This window comes from Corythoichthys intestinalis, chromosome 19 (genome assembly GCF_030265065.1).
Source record: "Corythoichthys intestinalis isolate RoL2023-P3 chromosome 19, ASM3026506v1, whole genome shotgun sequence".
NCBI lineage: Eukaryota > Metazoa > Chordata > Actinopteri > Syngnathiformes > Syngnathidae > Corythoichthys > Corythoichthys intestinalis.
This window is the reverse complement of record NC_080413.1, coordinates 27,721,180-27,748,576: the sequence shown is the minus strand read 5'-3', so window position 1 is coordinate 27,748,576 and position 27,397 is coordinate 27,721,180. Positions and strand designations below refer to the sequence as shown.

The window sequence follows — 27,397 nt, the reverse complement described above, 5'->3', positions numbered from 1 at the left end:
ACATTTCTGCATGAAATTATCAAATGTGATCTAATCTTTGTGAAAATCACACAGATGAAAAAACTGTGTCTGCTTTAACTAAAACCACCCAAACATTTATAGGTTTTCATATTTTAATGAGGATAGTATGCAAACAGTGACAGAAGGGGGAAAATAAGTAAGTGAAACCTCTGCCTAAGGAGACTTAAAGACCAATTGAACCCAATTTTTACCAAACAATTTAAGTTGTCTGATGTGCATCATGGCTCTGTCAAAAGAGCTGTCTGAAGACCTGCGATCAAGGATTGTTGATTTGTATAAATCTGGGAAAGGATACAAAACCATCTCTAAAAGCTTGGATGTTCATCGTCAGAGAAGTTGTCTACAAATGGACAGAGTTTGGCACTGTTGCTTCTCTCCCAAAGAGTGGCCGTCCACCAAAGATGACGCTAAGAGTTCAGCGCAGAATACTCAGAGAGGTAAAAAAAGAACCCTAGTGTGTCTGCTAAAGACTTACAGAAATCACTGGTACAGTCCAATATCTCTGTGTGCACATCATCTATATGTAAAACTATAGCCAAGAATGGTGTTCATGGGAGGAATCCACAGACTAAGCCACTGTTGTCAAAAAAAAACCCATTGTTGCTCATTTAGTGTTCTCAAAAAGGCACTTGGACACTCCACAGAAGTTTTGGCAAAATATTTTGTGGACTGATTAAACCAAAGTTGATTTGTTTGGGAGTAACACGTCATGTGTGGAGGAAAAATGGAACAGCTCACCAACATCAACACCTCATCCCCACTGTGAAGCATGGTGGTGGGAGCATCATAATTTGGGGCTGTTTTGCTACCTCAGGGCCTGGAAAACTTGCAATCATTAATGGAAGAATGAATTCAAGAGTTTATCAGGATGTTTTGCAGGAAAACCTGACGCCGTTTGTCAGACAGTTGAAGCCAAAAGGAGGATGGATGCTGCAACAAAACAATGATCCAAAACACAGAAGTAAATGAACTTCAGAATGGTTTCAGAAGAACAAAATACACGTTCTGGAGTGGCCAAGTCAAAGTCCAGACTTGAACCCCATTGAGATGCTGTGGCATGACCTAAAGAAAGCGATTCATGCCAAACATCCCAGGAATCTAACTGAACTACAGCAGTTTTGTAGACAAGAAAGGGCCAGGATTAGTCCTGATCGATATGCCAGACTGATCTACTGCTGCAGGAAGCGTCTGGTTGAAGTTATTGCTGCCAAAGGGGAGGCCATGAAATATTAAATGTGATGGTTTACCTACTTATTTTTCCCTCTTCTGTCATTGTTTGCATACTATCCTCATTAAAATATTAAAACCTATAAACGTTTGGATGGATAGGTTAAAGCAGACTGTTTTTCCATCTGTGTGGTTTTGACAAAGATCAGATCTCATCTGATGGTGATTTTATGCAGAAATGTGAGAAATTCCAAAAGATTCCAATACTTTTTCATACCACTGTAGCTCTGGCCAGGAAAGTGTCTGCGGTACTTACAGCGAAGTTTGTCAACTAGTTTTCCTCCACAAAGTACAGCTAGAATAGCCTTTACTGAGAACACTGTCAGTCGGCTCTCAGGTTCACTGAAACCCATACAACACATTTGTTAAAGCTTCTGATACTTTTGCATGAAACAACAGGACATGAGATACAAAGAATTAAAAGGATTTTTGCCATTTACCTTTCAATGGCAGCCAGTATGAAGTCAACAAACAGGACAGTACTCTCCCTTGGCTTAATTGGATGAGTGGTGGGCAGGCGTTTGCTAAGCTGGTTGAACAGGGAAGATACCAGGTTCTCCAGCCTGGTTACAGAAATGCCAGCATTTAAGTCCACAGCGTTCAGGCCGGCATCACGCACTGCTTCGATCACATTGTATATGTCGATGAGATGCACTGCGAGGAATATGAAGGTCAGAAAAGAAAGACTTGTAATATGGGTGACAGGTATCTCATATTTCAACCTAATACTTACAGTTACATCTCTTCTGTATGAACCTCAGTTTGCAGGCTGTTCGATAAGTAGAGAGACAGATGGTATCGAGGTTCTGGTCCGCTGTGACACAAAAGAGACTTTTTAAGGAACCAACCTTTAGCAACTTCGTGAAAGGGTCCTACAAGCTCACTTCACTTACCAAGCTCCAACAGGATTTGCCTTCTGGCTGCTCCTGTAGTCAGTGGATCCCCCCTCCTTCTCTCTGTCTGTCCCCGCTCCGCCATCACCATCCTGCTTGAAACATTTTGATAGACAAGTTTATAGACAGCCGCCACAACGATCGTACGGAAACGCCACTGAAGTATAAATAATACAGTGGTACCTCGACATACGATTCTTTCAACATCCGACGTAAAATTTGCCTCATTATTTGTCTCGACATATGACTAGATGTGCCGATTACCAGTTTCAAGGTATACTTTGGTATGAAAATGTCACAGTTTTAAAACCGCAAAAACATTTCCGTCATACTGTCCCTACGGTATTAGCTATTTTTTATGTCCCAAAAATGCAAGGATGAAATCCCTCGCTTGCAGCTGTAAGGGTCAAACCTCCCCCACCAGTTGTTGCTCAGTGTCAGAGAGTCAGCTGTGCTACATAATGACCGGAGAAGGTGAAACTCAACTTTTTCCCTCTATCGAAGAAAACTAGATCAGTGGAATGGGAATATTTCAGGTACCGAAAAGTTACAGACGGCCGCGGCTTAGAAGAGGAGGGCCAACCGACATGTAAAACATGTTTGCGGAGGGTGGCTGCCTCCAATATTATTTCGCATTCATACAAAATTAAAGGTTAGTATTAAACACTGTTTTGAACGTGAGCTGTGAGTTAAGTCCAGCGTTTTTAACGGTGGTAAAACATGTGTTGTCTTTTTCTCTCTGGCAACTGTCTGTGTTGAGAAAGAGTGTGTGTATAATGTAAACATGATAAGAGTCATACACATGTGCTTTTTATGGAAAATAATTCAATTTTTGTTCTGATGGTAATAATGTGGAACTGTGTCTGTGGGTTTAGGCTCACCTAAAGGACTGCATTTATTTCTATTTTATTTAAAATATATATTTTTTTAATTATTATTTTAACTTATACATATGTTCTAATTTGCTAATGTTTTGAAAAATAAAAGTCTTTTTTTTTTTTTTTTTTAACCCAGATATCTCAAAGTAACACACCTACACACATACCTTGAAACCATGATATTTTGGCTTCAGGCTATCATACCATCAGAATCCGGCTAAAAATACGACCATTTCGACTTACAAACTAGGTCCTGGAACGAATTACATTCATATGTAGCGGTACCACTGTACGTGAATGGCGATCCAATACAGAGTTAGACTTTTACTTTGAATTTGGCTCTTGCGGTTTCATTGTAGTCACAATTGACTTGACACATTCATGCTGGCAGTTAACCTTGAATTACAAGTGAGGGATATAAACTCAAAATTAATGTCACTGTATCGCAAGAATATTTGCGATAACGATATTTTTGATGAGGTGGGAATTAAAATGCTGAAAAATATGTAATTTCTGCTTTGGATTAACAGCATTTTTATTGCACACAGTATTTAAGGCACTTTGTTTTACACAGCAATGTAAATAGTGAAATGGATGGAACTGACAGCTTGAAATGGAAACAAAAATTGACCAAGTAGGGTTTACCCCTAGGAACACAGATATGTGTACCACATCTGCCTATTAACTTTTCACCTGATGCTAGAGTTATACAAAACCTCACATGGTGTTTGCCCATGATGGCTATTATAAATTGTGATTGTGATGAATTTGGTAGAAAGTAAATGAAGTTGCAACAATTAAAATACAGAATATTATGTTGATGTATTTTTTTAAAGAGTACCACGGATAGAAAGGCATGTCGTTCTTAAAAGATAAATGTTAGTATAAGTTATAATAATTTCATATTAAAACCCCTCTTAATGTTTTTGTTTTAATAAAACTTGTAAACTTTTAAACCAAAAACATAGGTACGCTACCGTATTTCCACAGTGTCACTCTTAAGCTATGTAAAGTAGTGATTTAAATACACCAAAAGGTGTCAATGGTGAGTTTTAAATTTATTAGCGATCAAGCCAATGAGTGTGTTTTGTCCCTCAAATGACGCTGTTGTTTCTTTTTTATTGCGGGTCCATTGTGCCTTACGTTCATTTGAATGTTCTCTTCCCAACATTCAAGAGTCCTGAAAATGGCTGCCAGCATCATAGTTTGTATATTATGACTAAATATTGCCATCCAGTGTACTTGTTGAGCTAAACGAGTTGCTAAAATGTTTAAATAGTTTGACCCAAGTTTGAGGAAGTTTTATGTGTATTTTGCATATCTACCGTATTGGCCCGAATATAAGACTGTGTTTTTTGCATTGAAATAACACTGAAAAAGTGGGGGTCGTCTTATATTCGTGGTCAAGACGTTATACCCATTCATGACGCTAGATGGCACCAGTTATCATTGAAGCGATGCTCTGTCATGAGAGATCTCAGCTACTCTCAAGTTTAACCAGTTTGCATTATTTTATTGCAATGTTTTTCCTTATTCAGATTTGTTTCATGACTACAGTTAGACTTCACTTTGATGGTTAATGCAATTATTGCAATTTTGTTGTTTTATCACAATAGATTGGTTTATTTATATTTCAAAATATTTCAAAAACCAGAAGCCATTCATTTACGAATGTGCACTTTAGTTTACATATTTAAATGTTCAGATATTAAGATTTGAATGAGGCAAAATAACAGGCTTTTTCTCTCAAATATATTGTTATAATCATTTGTTTCAGGTGTAAAGTAATTATTTTCTGTATAAAAAATAATTTGGTGTTCAAAAAGTCTTTTTTCAAACTTGAGTCTTGAAAAAGAGGGGGTCGTCTTGTCATCAGGGCCGTCTTATATTCGGGCTAATACGGTATTTTGATTGTGAATTTGTGAATGCCAGTTCTCTTTGCATTGTTGTTTAACTTTTGAGGATAGGACCTCATTAAGACCGATTGAACCACTTTTCTTTTTGTGAACATTATTTTTGGAGAGATAGTAATATTATTTTTGTTGTATTTTTACTGTATGGTACCTGTGTTTGTTGTGAAGGAGTTGCCGAAACTCAATAAATGGCGCAGTCCGAGCTACAACAGCGTACCCATGTGATGTCACCGCAACAATGGCGACCTATTAGTTAAAATATTTTACAAATTTTATTAAAACGAAAACATTATGAATGGTATTAAGATCAAATTATTATAACTCGTACAAAAATTTATCTTTTAAGAACTATATGTCTTTCTATCCGTGGTACCCTTTAACGAATCTACATTATTAGAATCTATTGAAGAAGAAGGAAGAAGCATGTGCTCAACCCATTTCTGAGAGTCAGTGATCAAATTTGACAGTAGCATTTAGAGGAAATCTGAATGGAAAGAAGAAAAGAAGAAATGTGGAAACAAATATGCAATTCCCCATAACCCTGAAATACACATATGAGTACTGGCATTCCTTGTGTAAATATGGTGACAAGCGAAGCCACACCCCACCATTTACCCACCACCCCCTGTACACATTCCACAGAGGATTTGAACACATCCCAGGAGACCTCATGCTTCAGTCGGACAAAAGAAGGATTCCTTCATTCAGTTACTTACAAACACGCACAAACACACAGGCATATATAAACTGTAATTCATAATTCCAGTTGGTCAATCACTCCACCATCTGTTAGGTAGTATCTCTCACTGAGAAATGACGACTGTAGCTCGCCAATCATCCCACTCCCATGGTACTGTAAGTCAACTATTATTATCAGCTAAATCTTAGCTGCAGTTACAGTACAAGTACGATCTAACATCAGTGTCTGCAACACCGGCATTAGGCTCTTTGCAGCGTAAAGTCTGCTTCCTATTTTAAATTTGGACGCCTAAAACCATCTTAGATATAATTGTCCTCCTTGCTATTACTCCCAACTACCTTTGTAGGTCAAGACAGGAATAGATTGGTTGCTACTTTCTCGCTAACAGGGACAAATTGGTCACAGATTTATAACATACATCTCAAATACATGTTATTGTATTGGTATCGGGACACTCACAGGAAGTAAAAATGAAAGAAAATTTCAAGTCACACATTGCAGCTGCACACTTTTGGCAAATATTTTGATGTGTCCGTGGGAACTTCGGCCATTGAAAAAAAAATTCCTGCAGTCTGAGTTCAATGAGGTGAAGGTTTTTCTCAATGGTCGTTCATTCCAAAAGGTGTTTCCACACCAGACTCATCTAAGTAAGCCTTAGAAATTCTATGCTCAATAAAACATCCAATAGTTACTCCACTACATTAAATTTATTCCTGCTTTATGAGCAGTAAAAGAAGCTGTAGGTAAGATTAGAGGAGTGATAGAGAGTCCCATGTGTCCTTACAGGAACCTTTAAAAGGCAACGGGACTGATGCCTATAGAAAGTAGCGCGTTAATGGAAAGGAACCTTTGGCATTAGCCTTTCAGATTGTATGTAGACCTTGCAGCACATAAAGCAGCTGTTTTTCTTTCTTTTGCAACATAGAGTTTTATTCCGGTTGACATTTGTTGAGCTAAACAAACACACTTCAGATAACTGATGTTTGGTGAATCCTTATCGAAACCACAATCTTACCAAGAACGTATACGGTTGTTCAATTCAGTATGGTAGACATTTTTCAGTTTTAGAGTATTAAAGGTGACTTTAAAGCAACAAGGTATAATTGTGGAAGGGCGGGAACAAATATTACTGTCCATAATTGGCTAGCTGAAAATATTCATTTCTGTGGACCAACAGGAAATGAAAAAAAAAGAACAAAAAGTACCATTAACATTTTTTTGGATAATTTGCAGTGCAGATTACATGCAAGAGAAGTCAAGGCAGTGTGTTGTTACACTGGCATTGGGATGGTGTTAAATAGTTTACCTGACTGTCGCTATCATGCTATTCTGCCGTGGAAACACTGGTGAGATGTACTGAACTGTTGGAAATTTGTGCGGAGTGAGTTTCTGGTCATACCTCTCTGTGTCAGGGTGTCACGCTGGGTAAGCGGCGCTTCAATAAAGGACGTCTAATAGAGAGACAGAAGAAAAAGGCATTTTTAAAAATATTTTTAGCACCAGACAATAATGCACACACACATCTATATTAACATTATCTATATATATTACATCTATTACATATTTAACTTACTTTCTGCCCATCATATTATTGTTTCTGATTCTGACAGAAAATACCATGTATTTTACAGCAGTAGTTGATTAACTTGTCAAGTGATTAATCATATTTATTAAAACCAATATGTGGGTGCACATGTTCGGGCCCGTTTACATGGCAACGCTCCGAGAATACGACAAATGTCATTTGCATTTATATGGTTCCGTCTACATTCGAACGATGTCGTATTTCCGCGCGAAAACGATGTAGTGTTCATGCCAGGCCCTAGGGGACAGTGCAGATTTACAAGGCGACTGCCAATGATGCACTTCCCTGACACAAACAACCTCCTCAGCCCGGAAGACAACATACCCTAACCACCCACGCCAAGCAATGGCATTTTTCTTTTTCTCTAAAAGGCACAAATAGAAACATTTAACATATTGAAATCAAAAATATTATAAAAACAGTATGCCATTATGCCGCCATGTTTGCTGTTTTTAATGTTTAGCAGCAGCGCTGCGCACGCCCAAAGTGATGTGTGCGAGTGCTGACGTCAACGGCGAGAGCGCTTTCCATTCATATGGTTGCGGAGCAAACCCCGCAATCGAATCCTTCCACTTTGGAGCCCGGAATCAAAGGTTTGAATCTTCGCCCTCCGTTTTCACTGTCACCATATAAAGGCAAGGCCATTCTGCAACACAATTATTGCGTTTTGGTGTCACAGCATCACATTGTAAACTGCCCCTTAGATTGATAACCCATTGTTTTGATAAACTGGAAAAGATCTGTGCCCTTATTACTATTTGTACCACAATTTATCCTGATGCTGAAGCTGCAAAAGTTCTCTTACAGTAGCTGTCAGCAAGGCCATATTACCACAGATGCTAAACATCTTCCTAAACTAAAGTCATTTTATTCATATTTATTTTACTTATACTAAATCTGCCCTGGGGATTAAATCTGTTTGCTTACATTGAGGCAGCTAAAATAATTCAGACAGTTGCAACAATGTATCCTTGAGTAAATTGAAACAAAAAATTTGGCTGGGACTACATCAATCTACTTCATTACTGTAATCTGAAGTAACTACAAAAGGCAGACAAATACTCAAGTAATTCCAACTACCATAATTTTGGGATTATAAACCACTACTTTTTGTCCTACACTTGAAACCCTGCAGTTTATAGTCCAGTGTGTCTTAGTTGCAGATTTTTAGGCTACCGAGCTGCATGGCTTTTGGTGTAAATATCCGATAATACAATGTGGACACCAGTGCTGCTTATATATGAACAAATACAGAGTACTGTAGTTGTAAAATTTGGTGGTTCGACTTATAGTCAGGTACGCCCTATAGCCCAGAAATTGCTGTTTATTTATGGGAATGGAAAGGGCAAATTGAATACTGCAACATGTCCCTTAAGTCCTCTTGACATGCCTATGAATACACTCGTGAGCAAAAAACATCAAGATTACAATAATTCCAACCTAACACAGTTGTAAATATTTAAAGTCACATCTGCTATAAATGTTAGCTTATCTCATTAGCCACCTGATTTAAATTAGCAAATACTACATACAGCTTCAACAATTCTTCTCTTTTGCCACCTCTCATGTCAAATTCCCATTAAAATTCTTTCATTTTTTTTTTTTTTTTTTTGGCATCAGTTGTTATCATTTAAGAATTGTGAGGGGGGAATGGACGACGCAACTGTAAGGCCTGGCATGCTGCCGACTGTTAAAATATTACGTGGCAGTTTTACTTCCAAATTTTGAATAATGGAGAAAATTTCAAACTGGAACACTATTTCTTATGTTGAAAAATGGGCATCTTACGTAAACACTTTGTTGAGACATTCAGTACACGTAAATATTACCTGTACATACAGTATGTGCTGTATAGTCACATCCAAAGGTTATCTCAAAGTTTTTGTCAGTGTCTTTCAAAGTTGTAGGTATGTGTATGCGTTTTTTAAGGCAGCCCACCCAACACACGCACCTGTGCAAGCACAATACAAACTCTTTTAAAACAGAACATCACTTGTACATGCTTGACAGTCCCGCATATCACACTATTCTCACTTTTACAAATATACCCTCATACACACCTGTTTGCAGTGGCGCTCAACCAAACAAAATGAGACAAGCTACTAAATTGGCAGCCCAAAAATTGTTCTCCATTTGTTGAAGATGGATCCCACAAGATAAAATGTTTGAAGACACAAAAAGCGTTACGAATACAACATTGATGTAGAAAGAGGCGTCAGGCAGACGAAGGCTTACTAAAGAGGGGTAAGAGGGTGTTTACCACCCTTTGAACGCCACACAGACACACGCACAGGCATAGAATACCACATGACCACATAGCCATTCGCAGCTGTTCTGTATTCTCATGTGTACCCTGACAGGTCTCCAGCAGTGTGTGCGTGCTTTCCTTAGGCATGATGCGCCTGCAGTGAGAATAACTTTAGACACAGACATTACAGAAATACACGTAAGAGGTACAGTATTTCTTGTCTGGATGCCCCTTTCCTGCCATGCTCTGAATAGTAACCTTGATGTTCCAGCGAACTAAGAAACCTGGATTTCAAAGGGGCTTTCCCTGGATATTTCGGCCTGTGTTCACAATCGTAATGTTGGCTTCATTTAAAACTAACACGTTCAATTGACGTAATGTGGTAGTGTGTGAAAAATATTGCCCAATGCTTGGTGTGTACTTATCAAACCAGCGGACAGGACGCCTGCAATCAAGCAATTAATAAAGAAGAAAATCGTTTACCGTCTACAGTAAAAAGACGTGTTGTCAATGCCGAAACGCATAAGGACCACAAAGAAAAAAAGAGTCGAGCTGCAGTTATTAATTTTTTAATCGATTAAACTGTTGAATATTCTTTTGATTAATCAAGGTATTAAAAAAAAAAAAAATCTTTTTATATTGGTTGTTGAAAACCAAGTGCAGTGTGCAAGCCTGTTGCGATATGCAATAATTCCATTTATCGCACAGTAAATGAAAATGAAGGCGGTAATTTTCCCGCTGCGATTTATCGCCTCACGTGCGTATGTGCGTGCGTGCGGCAGATGTGCGGCGGACGTGCTGTTAAAGTTCAGCTTCCTTGTTACCAACCGCATAATATGCTGTGACAAGGATTCACTCCGTTTTATTGACTTCTGGATTTGTTCGTTTTATACATTTAAGTTTGCGTGACTATCATTCAATGGAGGGAGGCGGGGCCGAGTGCACAGTCGGCGTGCAGCAATGAGCGAGCAGAAAATGGACGGAAAATGCTATATCGGTTGAAAAATATATTATCGTGCAGCACAATCTGTCTGTCCTGAACTTTGACCTCTATGCTGCTATCGAAAGTTTTAAAATCACCTAGTGTGGACCGTGGCAAATCACCGGGCAGGTAAAAACTGCAACACTAACTCCAGTTACAGATTTTAAACAGTTAGTATGACATTTTATTTCAAGGATTGGTCATTTATTTATTTATTTTAAAAATTTATTTATTTATTTTCCCTTCAGGCATGACAAATCCAAACAAACATACAGCATTTATATGTGTTTACAATTAATTCAACCAGAAAAGAAAAGGGCTGACGGGAGAAGCCGAAGCTTATTGAAACCCGTCCCCAGTATACCATATAGGACGCAGAAAATATCGAGTATCAATTTTTGACATTCAGATTTCGTAATGATTACAATTTTTTTTTTTTTTTTAATAATAACCATCCCCTCTGATTGTTAATTTTCCCAATAGTGCATAGTCGATCATTGCAACGTACTCGTTATGTTTATTAGATCCAGTAGACTAGTTCATAATTCAATGCTCAGGAAAATGAGTCCTTCGCCTTCGAGTGTCTGAGTAGTTTTTTGACTCATAAGATTGATGTGCTCTAATAGGGAGTAGTTCTAGAGTTTACAGTATACAGTATTATGTCATGTGGCAGTCCCTAGTAGTAAATTACGCCTTATATCTCACTAGTGGAAAAAGTATGAATGTCCCAAAAGTATGATAGAGGCTCTTGGCATGGTTTCTTATTTCAAGTTTGGTGTGGTACAAACATTAACACCCAAATGTTCTCAAAAGACTAACCACAATAGGTATTTAGCAGGCCCTGAGACAAAAACATATCATTTTTACTCGAACTAATAATTTAGAGTAAATCTCATGCATCTCAATGTTCAAATAACACTGCTTAGCCAAAGCTAAAGATTTCAAAAAGTCTTGCTAAAATTGTGCACATAAGTGAGCACAATGACTACGATACCAACCATTTCATTACAATCTCGTTTTTGACTAACCCTATATTGTAAAGCAGATATTTTTTCAAATGTGTAAACTCACAGACAAAACACCGTAATGGCCCGAATATAAGACGGCCCTGATTATAAGACGACCCCCTCTTTTTCAAGAATCAAGTTTGAAAAAAGACTTTTGGAACACCAAATTAATTTTTATACAGAAAATAATTCCAATATATCTGAAATAAATGATTATAACAACATATTTGAGAGAAAAAGCATGTTATTTTGCCTCATTCAAATCTCAATATCTCAACATTTAAATATGTAAACTAAAGTGCAATCACATTCGTAAATGAACGGCTTCTGGTTTTTGAAATGTAAATAAACCAATCTATTGTGACAAAACAACAAAATTGCAATAACTACATTAACAATCAAAGTGAAGTCCAACTGTAACTGTAGTCTTGAAACAAATCTGAATAAGGAAAGACATTGCAATAAAATAATGCAAACTGGTTAAACTTGAGAGTAGCTGAGATCTATCATGACAGAACATCGCTTCAATGATATCTGGCGCCATCTAGTGTCGTAAATGGGTATAATGTCTAGACCGCGAATATAAGAAGACCCCCACTTTTCAGTCTTATTTCAATGCAAAAAATATTGTCCTATATTCAGCCCAATATGGTAATAGTTCATCAAAAGTTCATCTAAATGTTTGCTGGAGTGCATTACAATTCATGATGGAACGTCAGGAAGTCATTTTCTCATTACAGTTTAACCCAATGAAGGTGCCCCCCCGCCCCCCTCGCATCCGATGATAACTGTATTTCGACAACGCTCGCCTTTCTTTGGTCTGCTGTGTACCTTTTGTGATGAAAACAAACACAGACAAACACTCTCACAATGTCATACAATGTTGTAAGATTCTTTGCTAGTCTGTAAGTAATCATTTCTGTGAGAAAGATTAGTATTTTTCTTTCAAAGCAGCAAGCAAAAGCCATGCTTTACAGTACACAGTGTAATTTACTCACATGGAGTGTTTACAATATTAACAATAGCTGCACCTATTCATACTGTTCTAGTTCATATTTCAACTTGTCATGTTTACCTAAAACAACATTACTTTCCCAAAGGAAGCATACGGTAGGGGTAACAAAATATGCCTCTTACCAGATTACTTCTAACATTACTTCAAGCTCTCCTTCCTCTCCTCCAAGACTAAAGCTCACCCACGATATTTGACAGCTTGACAGGTTACAATGTAAAGGCCTGTGGAAAGGGGCTAAATCTTTGGCTTAAAAAGCTCCTAAAATTTAGCCACAATAAGTGTAAAAAAGATACTAAGGACGGGAGAGCAGCATGCAGAACGAGAAGCCACAAAGACGAGCTACGAGATACTTTTTATAAGCCGGAAGGAAAGAGTGCGAGAACATCAAATGTTAAAAGTGACGAGACTGAAAGCAAACACCAAGAAATAGGAACTGAATGTGTGCTGTCTGCGCTGAAGAAACATAAAAGGGAAATTGAGTTGATTATACTCCACTGATCCTGCATATCTCACTATGTTAATGCGCCATTTACAATGTATAAATATTTTCAACTTTAAATAAATAATTTTCAAGGAAAGAATTTTGTCTATTGTTATTTTAAAGGGAAAGACAATGTTCTGATCAAGTGCATTCAAGCAGAAATAATAATGCTTAACCACTTGAAAAGGGGAAAAAAAAAAAAAAAATTCATTTTTTTGATGTGCAATAGGGGAGCAAAACACTATTAAAAGGCATGCCATAGTGGAGAAAAATTCTATTAAAAGCCAATATCTCCAGGAAGTTGACAAAGTTGCTGTGAGCAAACATTGTTAAATACTAAAACTGTTTTAGCTAATCAAATGTCTTCAGATAGTCCACTATTGCTCATGACGTTCCTCGGCTATTGCGATGGCGTTGTCGTTTATTTTGTCCTACTTCAGTTGCTGTAGATTGGTCTATTGCCATTGTTTGGTTCAGAATGGCATATCTGTGGTCAAAATCCAGTCAAAATGCGGGGCCAATTGATCGCCTCAAAGATTTTTTAGTTCTGTTAATTTATCAGGGTTTACACAACAGTAAACCTACACAATTCATCTACAAGTTTACTATTAACTACACAATGCACAACTGCCAGGACAACAAAAAGAGTGTAGTCTTTATGAAACATATTACGGTAATACGAGTTTCCCTAACTGTGTATTTCTTCTTCACTTCCTCAATCGCAACATAGCCTTCATTAAAAATTTAAATAGTCTTGGGTTATGAAAATATAACTGACACTTCCACATCCAGAATATACAGTGGGGCAAATAAGTATTTAGTCAACCACCAATTGTGAAAGTTCTCCTACTTGAAAAGATTAGAGAGGCCTGTAATTGTCAACATGGGTAAACCTCAACCATGAGAGACAGAATGTGAAGAAAAAGCAGGAAATCATATTGTTTGATTTTTAAAGATTTTTTTTTCCCAAATTAGAGTGGAGAATAAGTATTTGGTCAACTACAAACAAGCAAGATTTCTGGCTGTCAAAGAGGTCTAACTTCTTCTAACGAGGCTCAACTCGTTACCTGTATTAATGGCGACTGTATTAACTCATTATTGGTATAAAAGACACGTCCACAACCTCAGTCAGTCACACTCCAAACTCCACTATGGCCAAGACCAAAGAGCTGTCGACGGGCGCCAGAGACAAAATTGTAGACCTGCACCAGGCTGGGAAGACTGAATCTGCAATAGATAAAACGCATGGTGTAAAGAAGTCAACTGTGGGAGCAATTATTAGAAAAAGGAAGACATACAAGACCACTGATAATCTCTCTCGATCTGGGGCTCCATGCAAGATGTCACCCCGTGGCGTCAAAATGATAACAAGGATGGTGAGCAAAAATCCGAGAACCACACAGGGGGACCTAGTGAATGACCTACAGAGAGCTGGGACCAAAGTAAAAAAGGCTACTATCAGTAACACAATGCGCCGCCAGGGACTCAAATCCTGCACTGCCAGACGTGTCCCCCTGCTGAAGAAAGTACACGTCCAGGCCCGTCTGCGGTTCGCTAGAGAGCATTTGGATGATCCAGAAGAGGACTGGGAGAACGTGTTATGGTCAGATGAAACCAAAATACAGCTATTTGGTAGCAACACAGGTTCTCGTGTTTGGAGGAGAAAGAATACGGAATTGCATCCGAAGAACACCATACCCACTCTGAAGCATGGGGGTGGGAACATCATGCTTTGGGGCTGTTTTTCTGCAAAGGGACCAGGACGACTGATCTGTGTAAAGGAAAGAATGAATGGGGCCATGTATCGAGAGGTTTTGAGTGAAAATCTCCTTCCATCAGCAAGGGCATTGAAGATGAGATGTGGCTGGGTCTTTCAGCATGACAATGATCCCAAACACACAGCCAGGGCAACAAAGGAGTGGCTTCGTAAGAAGCATTTCAAGGTCCTGGAGTGGCCTAGCCAGTCTCTAGATCTCAACCCCATAGAAAATCTGTGGGGGGAGTTCAAAGTCCGTGTTGCCCAACGACAGCCCCAAAACATCACTGCTCTAGAGGAGATCTGCATGGAGGAATGGGCCAAAATACCAGCAACAGTGTGTGAAAAGCTTGTGAAGAGTTACAGAAAACGTTTGGCCTCCGTTATTGCAAAGGGTACATAACAAAGTATTAAGATGAACTTTTGGTATTGACCAAATACTTATTTTCCACCATGATTTGCAAATAAATTCTTTAAAAATCAAACAATGTGATTTTCTGGGGTTTTCCCCGCATTCTGTCTCTCATGGTTGAGGTTTACCCATGTTGACAATTACAGGCCTCTCTAGTATTTTCAACTGGGAGAACTTGCACAATTAGTGGTTGACTAAATACTTATTTGCCCCAATGTATAAGATGTCATGATATCATGGTCGGCTTGTCCATTCTGACACTACAGTATTTTTGTTTAAATTTCTTTACAATTCTGGGACTACTAATATATCAACTCAAATATTGCAAAGCTGGACAATGACTCACCAAATAAACAGTGTTCAGTTTGGTTGCAACATTTCCTGTTTACAATAGCACACACTGGCTAAATTAACTTTGCGCTAACTGATGTTATCTCACAAAACACATGCATTACTTGAACAAAAGTCTGTACTTAGCCTGTGATGATAAACACTTTACTGGTGCATTGCTGTTTTATTGCCACAGGGTATGTGGTAACTATATACTAGAACCCACCAAAAAGATCAAATTGGCTCTGAGCACACCTTTTAGCAGTCCTGCAGACCCTCCAAGGTCAAAGTGCCCAATCTATGATCAGGCTTGTACTTACGTTTGAGTTAAAGCAATTCTTATTGTTTACGTTTCAATTCGTGCCATGTTGGTTTGCATAGAGATGGTATGGACATAACACTACCAACTTTTCAGTATGCTCATATTGTCCTCTCTAACTTTTAAGCAACCTTATTTGCATTATATAATGAGTTCAGTTATATAGGTCATTTAGATTGTCTTCCCATAGGTTGTAAGGATAGAATTGAAATTTGACTCTACCATTATTAAGTGAATAATTTTCATGATGTTCAGACTTACATTTACCCTTTTCACTTGCTGAATGTGAAGTTCCATTTCTTCCCCTCAAATGCACGTTTGATAGGCTGATGAATTGCATTTATTGGAAATGTAGTTATTTATTTTCTACATTTTTTATTTCAAAAATATATTTTTCTAGCATATGCAGACATTTTTTTCCCCAGATAATCATACATTAATCATAGTCGAGGTAAAAAGTTTTGTTGTTGTTGTTGCGTTTAGCAGTTTGTGGACTAAAACAGTCATTTTTTACCTGAAGGAAAGCTCCTGTGGCATAAAATATCGTTCGGGAGGTGCAAGAACTCGACAGTTTTGACCATTATGGAGTAATTTAGCCATGTCGTACTGAATGAATGCATTTTTAATATTTCATATTCCATTTGGCACATGACTTATTTTTCATGCTCATACCATTCATTTAGCATTTGGGGAAAATACTTGGATAAAAAGAATATCCTGTAAAAAATATCAAAGTAGAGAGATTGAAACATTGACATTTTGCTGCTCTCTTCATCACACTTTCCTCGTTCTGAATAATTCCCCCTCATTGGGCTGAATTCTGAATCATGAAATCGTGACCCTGCCAACATCATCCACCAGCTGGGGACGCTAGAGCGCTATAATGACAGGGGGGCTAAATGGCAGATTAAAAGAATAATTTCTCGTCATCTGCGCTTTGCCGAACTGTAGTATATAGTCGAATCATTTCAAATTATGATTCTAATTCACATAATGATGCTATTTAAGTTTTTTTTTTATGCTGTCAAAGGCACTTTAAGACAACCGTTTATTTATTTATTTGCATTCCTGGATAGTTAAGAGATTATTAATTAGTGTGTATTGTGTATGTTAATATAATTTACGTTATGTTCAAATATTGCTATTTAATTTCTCTATTAAAATGCAGACATTTATTCTGGAAGTTCAAAATGTTTATTTAGTCGTTTTTGAAAATAAAACTTCGAATCGAAAGGTGTACCACCTGAACCAATATAAGTTATAGTACAAGTACAGTGGTACCTCTACATACGAAGTTAATTCGTTCCAGGACCTTGTTTGTAAGTCGAAATGGTCGTATGTCGAGCAGGATTTTCCCATAGGAATACATTATAAGTCCATTAATTCGTTCCACAGCCCAAAAACCTACAGTAAATCCTTAATAAATACTGCTGGTACTATTAAAAATGGCAATTAAACATAGCAAAACAAATAAATTATGAATAAAAATCGGAATAATATAATAATAATAATAATAATTAATAATCATTCCTGTAAATAATGTAACGAATCTGATTCTAATGTGGCGGACACTTTTTGCTGTACCTGAACGCACCGCGGGGCTGACGTCACAGTGACATAGGTCAGTGCGGTAGAGATAATACTTTCGTTTTCTCAAGAGCACAGTCAACCGCGGAGGGAAATGGACGTTTTGTGTTGAATAAGTTCTTAAATAAATGATAAAAACGTGACAAAGCTGGCGATTTCCTTGGCGACGGTACCACAATATTATTGTCACCTTAACTTAGAAAGACTGGCGAACGGTGGTTGGAAGAGGACCGTGGAGCTGTATTGTTGAGCCAGCTCATTGATGCGCACCCCAGCGCTCATATTTTTATATAATTTGCATTTTCATTTCAAAGGTAAGCATCACTTTTTTCCTTGTTTGACCAACTGTACCAACGTTTTGAAAATCTGTGTTGATTTGTAACACATGAAATTCCGCCATGCGTTCGTTTGCGGTGCTGTCATATCGTCGTATTTGGAGCATGTCGTCGGATGTAGAAACAAATGGCGAGTCAAATTTTACGTCGGATGTCGAAAAGATCGGGTGTCGAAGCGATCGTATGTCGAGGTACCACTGTACAAGTCAATACAGATTGATTTTGCATTGATCATTTAACCTATCAATTAATTAGGTTCATATTAGTGTTGCAACGATTAATCGATTAACTCGATTAGAAAAAAAGACTCGAACTAAATTTTGATGAATCGAGTATTCGTTTAATCAAGTGGTGTTGTAATGGTGTTTTGAAATTGTTTGCATTTAGTTTTATTCATTTGGGTGGATAAACTGCCCTTTAGTGGCAACAGTGAATATGGTACAACTCATTTCACATTGCTGAATCCAGCTGCTCCCTGAAAAGACCAACATAAGCTTTAAGTTTTTATTTGAGCTAATTTTTTTTTTTAATGAATTCGTAATTTAGTTTATAGGTATATCTAGCCATTGTTTGTGGGAATATGTGTTTGAACCATTTGCTAAGAGCATTGTAAAAAGAAAAAAAATTACCATTTTATAGCATTCAAGCTAGCGGACTTTTGCTATGTAAGTTAGCCAAATGTTCTTAGATCCTCATTTATTTTTTACACCGTTTGAGGCTCACCTCAGGTATTTTAATTTTTTATGTTCCTTATCCCATAATTCGAACTAACTAGTTCACCGATTAATTGACTATTAAAATATTCGATAGCTGCAGCCATAGTTCATATTGGTGAGAAATAGAGATGTCGTGACGTGATCGGACCCGATTGATCAGCATCCCGATCGATCGGGTCCGATCACGTCATTTTCAAAGTATCGGAATCGGCAAAAAAATATCGGACATGCCTTTTTTAAATATATATATATATATTTTTTCTAATTGTATTTAACGTTACAGACAAAATGTCTTACACTCATCCAGAGTCTTTAGTTTTGGCTTTAAGTAGGGCTATCAAATTATCGCGGTGATTAATTTTTAAAAACATGTATTTTAATTTTTTTTTAAATTAATCACGTTAAAATATTTAACGCAATTAACGCATGCGCTACACGACCCACTCACGCATTGTCGCATGCAATCTATAATGGCGCCAATTTACCTATAGATAGAGCTAAAAGGCTGCCAAAATTCACTCTACTCATTTTACGCTGTCTTTGGAGCCTTTTTTAATTGACTAAAGCCTTAAAATCCTGCTCTCAACAATTAGAAATATCGTGGGAAAGCAATGTGGGGAAGAACGGTAGCAGTTGCTCTTTTTCTTCACACCCTATGTTTTTTCCCAACGCAGGAAAAATATATCAATTGGTGACACTATGCACAGTCATGGTTGCACTTCCCATCATGCATTTGGGCAGAACAGTTAAATGGCTACAGTATCATTTACTGTAAGCTACTGGTGTCAACAATAATCGATGCGGCGATGCATCCCGATGTAGGCCATGGACGATGCGATTCGATGCGGGCAACAAGCCGAATCGATTCACCACATATTAAAATATATAAGTCCGTTCAAAAATCTTCTGGTGATGCAATGGATTTGGTTTCCCCATTTGTATTATTATTCTCATGTTTACCTGTAGAGGGAGCTACTGTACAAGCAATGCAGGGGGGACGAGAAACCCAAATCTGCTTCCTCACGGGAGTAACGTCACAGATATGCGCAATTGCGCAGTGGCAATCGAGAAAGCAGAGAGATAAGACATAACAACAATGGCTGAAGCAGAGAAAGAGGGAGCGCGAAAGATTATTGACGCACCAAAGACATTGAAAGCAGGCATATGGAGACATTTTGGCTTCTATGAGGTTGGTGGGAAACTTGACCAAACTTATGCGGTGTGTAAAAAATGAAAGGCTGCTACTGTGAGTAAAAAAAAAAAAAAAGAAAGCCCTGGTCTCATTCAAAGCACTAATTAAATGCTGTGATGTTTTTTTATTTTATTTTTATATACATTACTATTTTCATTTGACTACAACCAGGAATGACACAAGAGCCTATAAAAAGTTGTTTAATGTCTGACCGCTTGTGTTGCCTCATGATTCACGAAAAATATGCTTTGCTTTAGCATTTTAATGCATCCCAGGCTTTAATGCATCGTGATGCATTGCCGAATCGAATCGTGGCCCTCTGAATCGAATTGAATCGAATCGTGGCCCTCCGAATCGTAATCGAATCAAATCGTGAGGGCAGTGCCGATGCACACCTCTACTGTAAGCTCAACAAATACACTAGATGGCAATATTTAGTCACAATATACAAAGTCACATTTATCCTTTAAGAATTACAAGTCTTTCTATCCGTGGATCCCTCTCACAGAAAGATTGTTAATAATGTAAATGCCATCTTGAGAATTTATTGTCATAATAAACAAATACAGTACTTATGTACTGTATGTTGAATGTATATATTCGTCCAAGTTTTATTCATTTTTTTCTTAATGCATTGCCAAAATGTATATGATCGGGAAAAAATATCGGGAATGATTGGAATTGAATCGGGAGCAAAAAAAAAACAAAAAAGCAATCGGATCGGGAAATATCTGGATCGGGATTCGGCAGATACTCCAACTAAAATGATCAGGATCGGATCGGGAGCAAAAAAATATGATCGGAACAACCCTAGTGAGAAATGTAGCCCTGACCCCCGTTTGCCCAATCTGTTTGGTCTGATTGATGTCCCGGTCCCAGCAAAAAGTGTATTGGTAGGTTGTCGACCCTACCAATTTTGAGACCAAACCTATGCCGTTGATTCGCCCCTTTAAAATACATCAAAATGCTTCATCGTTTCAAGTATGTCCCATCCCTTCTAATACTGTACACGTGTTCAAACTTGTGTGGTGTTCCAGTTCAGGGTCTGTAGCCCCGCAAAATTTCCATTTGAACACGCGTAACCGAAAATACAAAGCCAGACCCTCGTGCCTGAAGCAGTAGCACTGCTGTCAGTGTCATCTGAGGAAGATACAGTAGAGATTAGTAGCAGAAGTAGATAATGACATGCATAGTGCATTTAATTGTAAATGATGAGATGTTGATCAAAGTAATGTTCTTATTGGTTAGTTCTTAGAAATATAACATCTTCACTAAAGACTTAAGATTTATTTTCATCACAGTTTATATTTTGGATGATAAACAGCAATATGGACAAAATATTAGCAGTCCAAGGATGTGCAGGTCCCCATGACAGGGTTTGTTTTAGGTGTTTAAGTGTGAAAGTTTAGTGTTAATGGAAGTGTTTAATCCCAGAGCCTCTGATTCTAATTAAACACACTTCCATTCACACTAAAAGTTCACACTTAAACAAAAGAAGCTATTTTAATCATATGGATTAGTAAAGCTAAAATAATTGCTCTATGAGCACATATGAGTGTCGATAAAACAGCATCAACAACAAAATCTGGGACTATCCCAAGTAAAGGCTAACAGTAGTCCTGATGTTTAAGAAAAAAGTGAGCAGGACTCTGGTGTAATATTACACACAAGGAAGGGAGGGACGCCGCTGTGGACAAAAACCTCCATTCAATACAAAACTCTTCGAGACAATTTGAACTGCCTAACATTTCAAAAAGACTTCATTTTTATTTGGTTGGTTGTACAGCTGTGACATGAGCGGCCATGTTGACGAAAGTTGCCCACCCAAAGTCAAGCGTATACACACGAGTACAAATAAAACAGCTTCGTTGCAGAATTCCGTCATATTCAGACAGCTAATATGCCAAATAAACGATCTAAATGAGAGCTTGTACTCACCGACAGGTATACGAGGCAGGCTAGTCATTTACACACAATCATGTATCCCTGACTCAACTTCTAGGCTGCCTTTCCTCTCGTTTTCACCAGCCGCTCGTCGTCTTTTCTTGCCTCAAATTATGTTAAAACATGTCGTAGCTGTCCAGTTTGATATTTCCGTCGTGGCGAGCCATGTTTGAGCAGCCTCCGTGGCTGCTGCCTGCCAGCCAGCCCGCCAGTACCGGTGACCACTGACTGTACAGAAGCATTTTTTGAAAGAAAGTCACTCCTCCAGTTAGAGAGCCATGCTCCCTCCCCTTATGATCGACTGTCTATCACACTCGCACAGACACACGCACTTTTTCATACTTTTTCTTTTTTTTAATTTAGATTTTTTTACTTTTTCATTCTGGGATAACTTTTAGTATCAAAGTGACGCTAACAAGTCAGTTCTACACTGCAGACTACTATCACAAAACAGGAAATATTCTCAAATGATCGAAAGTGAGTACAGTGATCCCTCGTTTTTCGAGGTTAATAGGGACCAAACCCGCCGCGATGAGTGAAAAACCGCGAAGTAGCGCCCCCCACAAAATATTTTTGTTTAACCACCATTTGGAGAATTTTTGTGTGCTTTTGTTTTCCAACACAACATTTGGATGTACAAGTAGTTTTTTTTTTCCGTGTGTTGTTACAAGTGACTTTTGTCTCTGAAAATGCGACAAGGAGGAGACAAAACTTGTGCACTTTTAATTGGTGGTTTTTAACCTGTTGAAAAGAAAAAACACCCGTAGATCAAAAAATCACTTGCAAACGGAAAAAAACAACTTGTAAAAAAATTTTTTTTTTACATTGTGTATTTTTCTTGTTTATTTCACAACGCAAAATTTGGAAATACAAGTTGTTGTTTTTTGTTTTACAAGTTAAAATTAGTCATTTTACAGGGATTTTTTTATTTTATTTTAAAACTAGGTTACGAGTTACTTTTTGGCTCATAAAACTCGACAAGAATGTGCAAAACTTGTGCCCCTGTAATTGGTAATTTTTAACCCGTAGTGAAGAAAAAAACACCCGTAGAACAAAAAAAAAAAACTTGCTAACAATTTATTCCTTCGTGTTTTTTTCATGTTTATTTTACAACGCAAAAGTTGGAAATACAAGTGTTTTTTTGTTTGTTTTACAAGTTAAAATTTGTCATATTACAGGGATAATTTTCATTTTACAACTTCACTTCTTTTGGCACTATTCTATCTACATATTTTTTTTGTGTGCATGTGTTCAATGTATTTATTCAGATTTATCATTGGAAAGAGATACATATAAGACATGTAAGACTCTTTCTCAAAGTATAATAAAAAAAAAAAAAGTATATATTTTAATTAGCGCTGTCAAATCTATCACGTTAACGTAATTAATTAGCAGTAATTTTTTTTTTCATTAATCACATTAAAATATTTGACTCATTTAACGACCCGCTCATGCATTGCCTCAAACAGATTACAATGACACAGTTTTTGCACATTGAGCGATAAAAGGCAGTGAAATGCGAGTGGACACAGGCGTTCATAGGACTGCACCTTCTATTGGCATAAGTTTTGGCAACTCGTTCGCAACAAACATAACTGTTGTGGCGAGCGACGTGGGGAAGAATGACAGGAGATGATCTTTTTCTTAACACGCTTTAATGAACACAACGCAGAACACATGCCATTTGCAGCCACCACTGAAAGTCATGGTTGCCCAACTTCCCATCATGCATTTGGACAGAACAGTTAAGTCGCTACAGTATCATTTAGTGAAAACACAACAAAAATAATATTCCTATTTCTCAAAAAAATTATGTTCACAAAAAGAAAAGCGCTCAATGCAAAGAGAACTGGCATTCCCAATCAAAATAGCTATGCGAAATACACATAAAACTTACTCAGACTTTGCCTTGGCTAGATCTCTAATAAATTTAAAACTTGCCATTGACACCTTGTGGTGTATTTCAGTCACTACCTTATGTAGTTAAAGACACTGTGGAAGAACGGCAGAGAGCCCATGTGACGTCCCGCTTGGCGACGTCAACAATGGCGACCTATTAGTTTATTTTTTTGATTGAAAATTGTACAAATTTTATTAAAAGGAAAACATTAAGAGGGGTTTTATAGCTATTAGTTTATTTTTTTGATTGAAAATTGTACAAATTTTATTAAAAGGAAAACATTAAGAGGGGTTTTAATATAAAATTACTATAACTTGTACTCACATTTATCTTTTAAGAACTACAAGTCTTTCTATTCTTGGATTCCTTTAACAGAAAGATAATGTTTAAATCATCTTGTGGATTTATTGTTATAATAAACAAATACAGTATTTATGTACAGTATGCTGAATGTATATGTCCATCTTGTCTCTTATCTTTCCATTCCAACAATATTTTACAGAAAAATTTGGCATATTTTAGAGATTAGTTGAATTGCGATTAATTACGATGAATTAATTTTTATGCTGTGATTAAGTCGATTAAAAAATTTAATCGTTTGACAGCCCTAATTTTAATAAATCGTTTTAATCCTTCAAATGTAATAATTATGATAATTCTTTTTCTTTCAAATATGTCCTTTTCACTGCTTGACACGGAGAATGGAGATCTGAGTGTTCAATTGATCTGAACAGTTTTAATGTATCAGTTAGGAGTATGACATACATCCATTGTGATCATTCAACGTACCTCGTTTATTAGGAGAAAGCAGCGAACAGGAAGGGGTTATGGGGGAACAAAAGAAAAGAGGGAGAGAGAGACAGAAGAAACACAAACAACAACAAAAAACACATTGAACACCTACACTAACTATGAATCTGTTGGTGCTATCGTCAGCTGGATGTATTTCCGGTTGACACCATGTGGGGGGCCAGCGCAGCCCATCCCTCCTCCTGCAGCCCAGCAATGGGGCCATCGCCACCCCCCAGGGATCCAGGGTGGCTGATTTTATGACAGAGGCTGGGGGCCGGATGAAATTTGACCATGGACTGTATTTGGCCCCCGGGCCGAACTTTAGACATATCTGGCATAGACTTTAGTATGATTGTCAAATAAATAAATTTAAAAAAAACTAAAAAAAAAAAAAAAAAAAAAGTTTAAATTCACAATACAAGTTAAAGTAATACACATTTAATCAAGTGTCCTACTCACTGTTCTGATTACACGTTGAATGAATACGTTCATAAGAAAAATACCATGAACAATGTAAAAAGAAGGGTTTGTAAAATTACATTTTGCTATTAACCAATATCAGGGGTAAAAGTGGCTAGAATTTCTTGCCAAAAACATCACCACAGAGTAAGAATTTTTTTACAATTTTTATTTATATATATATTTTTTGGTCGGGGGGGTTTCAAACCTTTTAAAACTACTGAAACGCAAAGACAACGGCTCTTGGTATAGTTATACCTATAACACACACACACACAAACAAAAAAAAAATGTTTTTGCACATGCATTAGGCTACTGCATTGCACACACTGTCACAAGGCATGCATGAGAAACTGATTTTCATGCAAAATTGTGTGTTTTTTTTTTTTAACGATTTGCAAAATAACAGTGAACAAAAACAGCAGTAACCCCAACCTCCATCTCTTAATTTTTATTTACCCTTTAATTCCTCAAATCTATGTGCAAAACTGCAATTTCAACTACTTAAGAACATAGCATGTACATTAAAATTGACGATAATTTAAACATTTACTTAGTTTTTTTTTGTTTTAAATAATAAAGGTAGAAATACTATACATGAACAAAAATAAGTGCAAATGACTTACATAATGCAGAGTGAAATGGAATATATTTTGAAGATCACACAAACATTGACTGTTTTTAATTTAAAGGAAGCCCTAACATAAATGAACAAAAATAAGTCCAAAGTACACATTAACATGGGAGATGTTTTGAACCTCCCAATCAGAGCAAACTAAATTGATTAAAGAAAAAAAAATCTCTCTTAAAGATCTGATCAATTTTCTGTTGCATTGACCTTTTTTGATCGCATTAATTCAACAAGCCTGTTCTTGTTTTCTTTTTTTGCTGTTCCAGAGAGCATTTCCATTTGAACCAATCGGAGCTAACTATCCATGCTGATCACATGTCAGCCAACTGAACAGGCAACTGAGTCCAGGGTGGTTTACTGCACGCGTGGGCGCATCAACTCGACTTGTCACTGATTCGTCAGACACAGATAAACTGCAGCAGCTTGGAAAGCTCCGTGGAATAAATATATAATAAATATCGGTGGAAACAGATTACCGGTACTCTAGATAGGCACTTACATACTGTACTAGAAATAATACAATGCTGGCACCTGGTATAAACCAATGACATCCAGTTTGTCCCTGCACATTATTAAATTGTTGATTTGTTTTATTCTGTTTCAAGTCAACTCTAGAATTAACACGATACTTTTAAATATGAAAACACTCAAAGATATGATGCCAAGACTGACACACGGCCTGCTATTTGGTTCTTTAAAAAGTATTCTTACCATGTTTTATTCTGTTTTAAACCAGATAAACACATAGAGCATTATTTATTCTTTAACCTCAATAACTGATGTGCTTCAACAGAATTTCAGTTCATCTTTGAACTGTTTTGGCTTCTCAAAACAGTTTTCTGCATTTGACCTAGCATGTTTTTAGCTTGTTTGTAACTCAGCTAGCTTCCTGAAATTCAAAGTAGTAGCCTATAATTTTTTAATACATTCATATTGTTATGCATGCAGTGGTATGAAAAGTATCTGAACCTTTTGGAATTTCTCACATTTCTGCATAAAATCCACATCAAATGTGATCTTATCTTTGTCAAAATCACACAGATGTAAAAACTGTCTGTTTTAACTAAAACCACCCAAACATTTATAGGTTTTCATATTTTAATGAGGATAACATGCAAACAATGACAGAAGGGGGAAAAATAAGTTAACCCTCTGCCTAAGGAGATTTAAAGAGCAATTGAAACCAATTTTTACCAAACAATTTAAGTCAGGTGTGTGCCCAACCCAATTGATGAGTGGTTTAAAGCTGCCCTGCCCACTATAAAACACACACCTGGTAAGAATTGCCTTGATGAGAAGCATGTCTGATGTCTGATGGCTCAGTCAAAAGAGCTGTCTTAAGACTTGTCTTAAGACCTGCGGTCATACAAAACCAATTTGAGAATTTGGCAATGTTGCTTCTTTCTCAAGGAGTGGCCGTCCACCAAAGATCACGCCAAGACTTCAGCGCAGAATATTTAGAGAGGTAAAAAAAGAACCATAGAGTATCCGCTAAAGACTTACAGAAATCAATGGCACAGTCCAATATCTCAGGGCACATATCAACTAAATGTAAAACTATGGCCAAGAATGGCGTTCATGGGAGGACTCCGCGCAGGAAGCCTGCTGTCTGAAAAAAACATGGTTGCTCGTTTAATGTTCGCAAAAAGACACTTGGACACTCCACAGAAGTTTTGGCAAAATATTTTGTGGACTGATGAAACCAAAGAGAAAAAATTGAACAGCTCACCAACATCAACACCTCGTCCCCACCGTGAAGCATGGTGGAGTGAGCATCATGATTTGGGGCTGTTTTGCTACCTCAGGGTCTGGACAACTTGCAATCATTAATGAAAGAATGAATTGAAAAGTTTATCAGGATGTTTTGCAGGAAAACCTGAGGTCGTCTGTCCGCTAGTTGAAGCTAAAAACAGGATGGATGTTGCAACAAGACAATGATCCAAAACACAGAAGTAAATGAACTTCAGAATTGCTTCAGAAGAACAAAATACACGTTCTGGATTGGCCAAGTCCAGACTTGAACCCCATTGAGATGCCTAAAGACAGCGATTCATGCCAGACATCCCAGGAATCT

General features: G+C 37.4%; 1 protein-coding gene across 13 annotated transcripts in view; it reads right to left on the bottom strand.

Annotated features, from left to right (window-relative positions):
• The window catches only part of LOC130907399 (dystrobrevin beta-like), a 66,096-nt gene extending 44,263 nt beyond the window's left edge, over positions 1-21,833 (bottom strand). For 4 of the 13 annotated variants that reach the window (XM_057822418.1, XM_057822417.1, XM_057822419.1 and 1 more), the window contains exons 1-6: positions 21,536-21,833; positions 7,032-7,083; positions 2,142-2,233; positions 1,982-2,062; positions 1,689-1,902; positions 1,505-1,590 (exon numbers count right to left, since the gene is read on the bottom strand). In XM_057822418.1, coding sequence (XP_057678401.1) covers positions 1,505-1,590; positions 1,689-1,902; positions 1,982-2,062; positions 2,142-2,232 — 472 coding nt within the window. In that variant the 5' untranslated portion in view covers position 2,233; positions 7,032-7,083; positions 21,536-21,833. Of the gene's footprint in view, positions 1-1,504; positions 1,591-1,688; positions 1,903-1,981; positions 2,063-2,141; positions 2,237-7,031; positions 7,084-12,591; positions 14,178-21,535 lie in introns of all 13 variants that reach the window. The other 9 variants (XR_009061459.1, XM_057822423.1, XM_057822420.1 and 6 more) reach the window with 6 other exon arrangements.
• Positions 21,834-27,397: the final 5,564 nt, after the last annotated feature.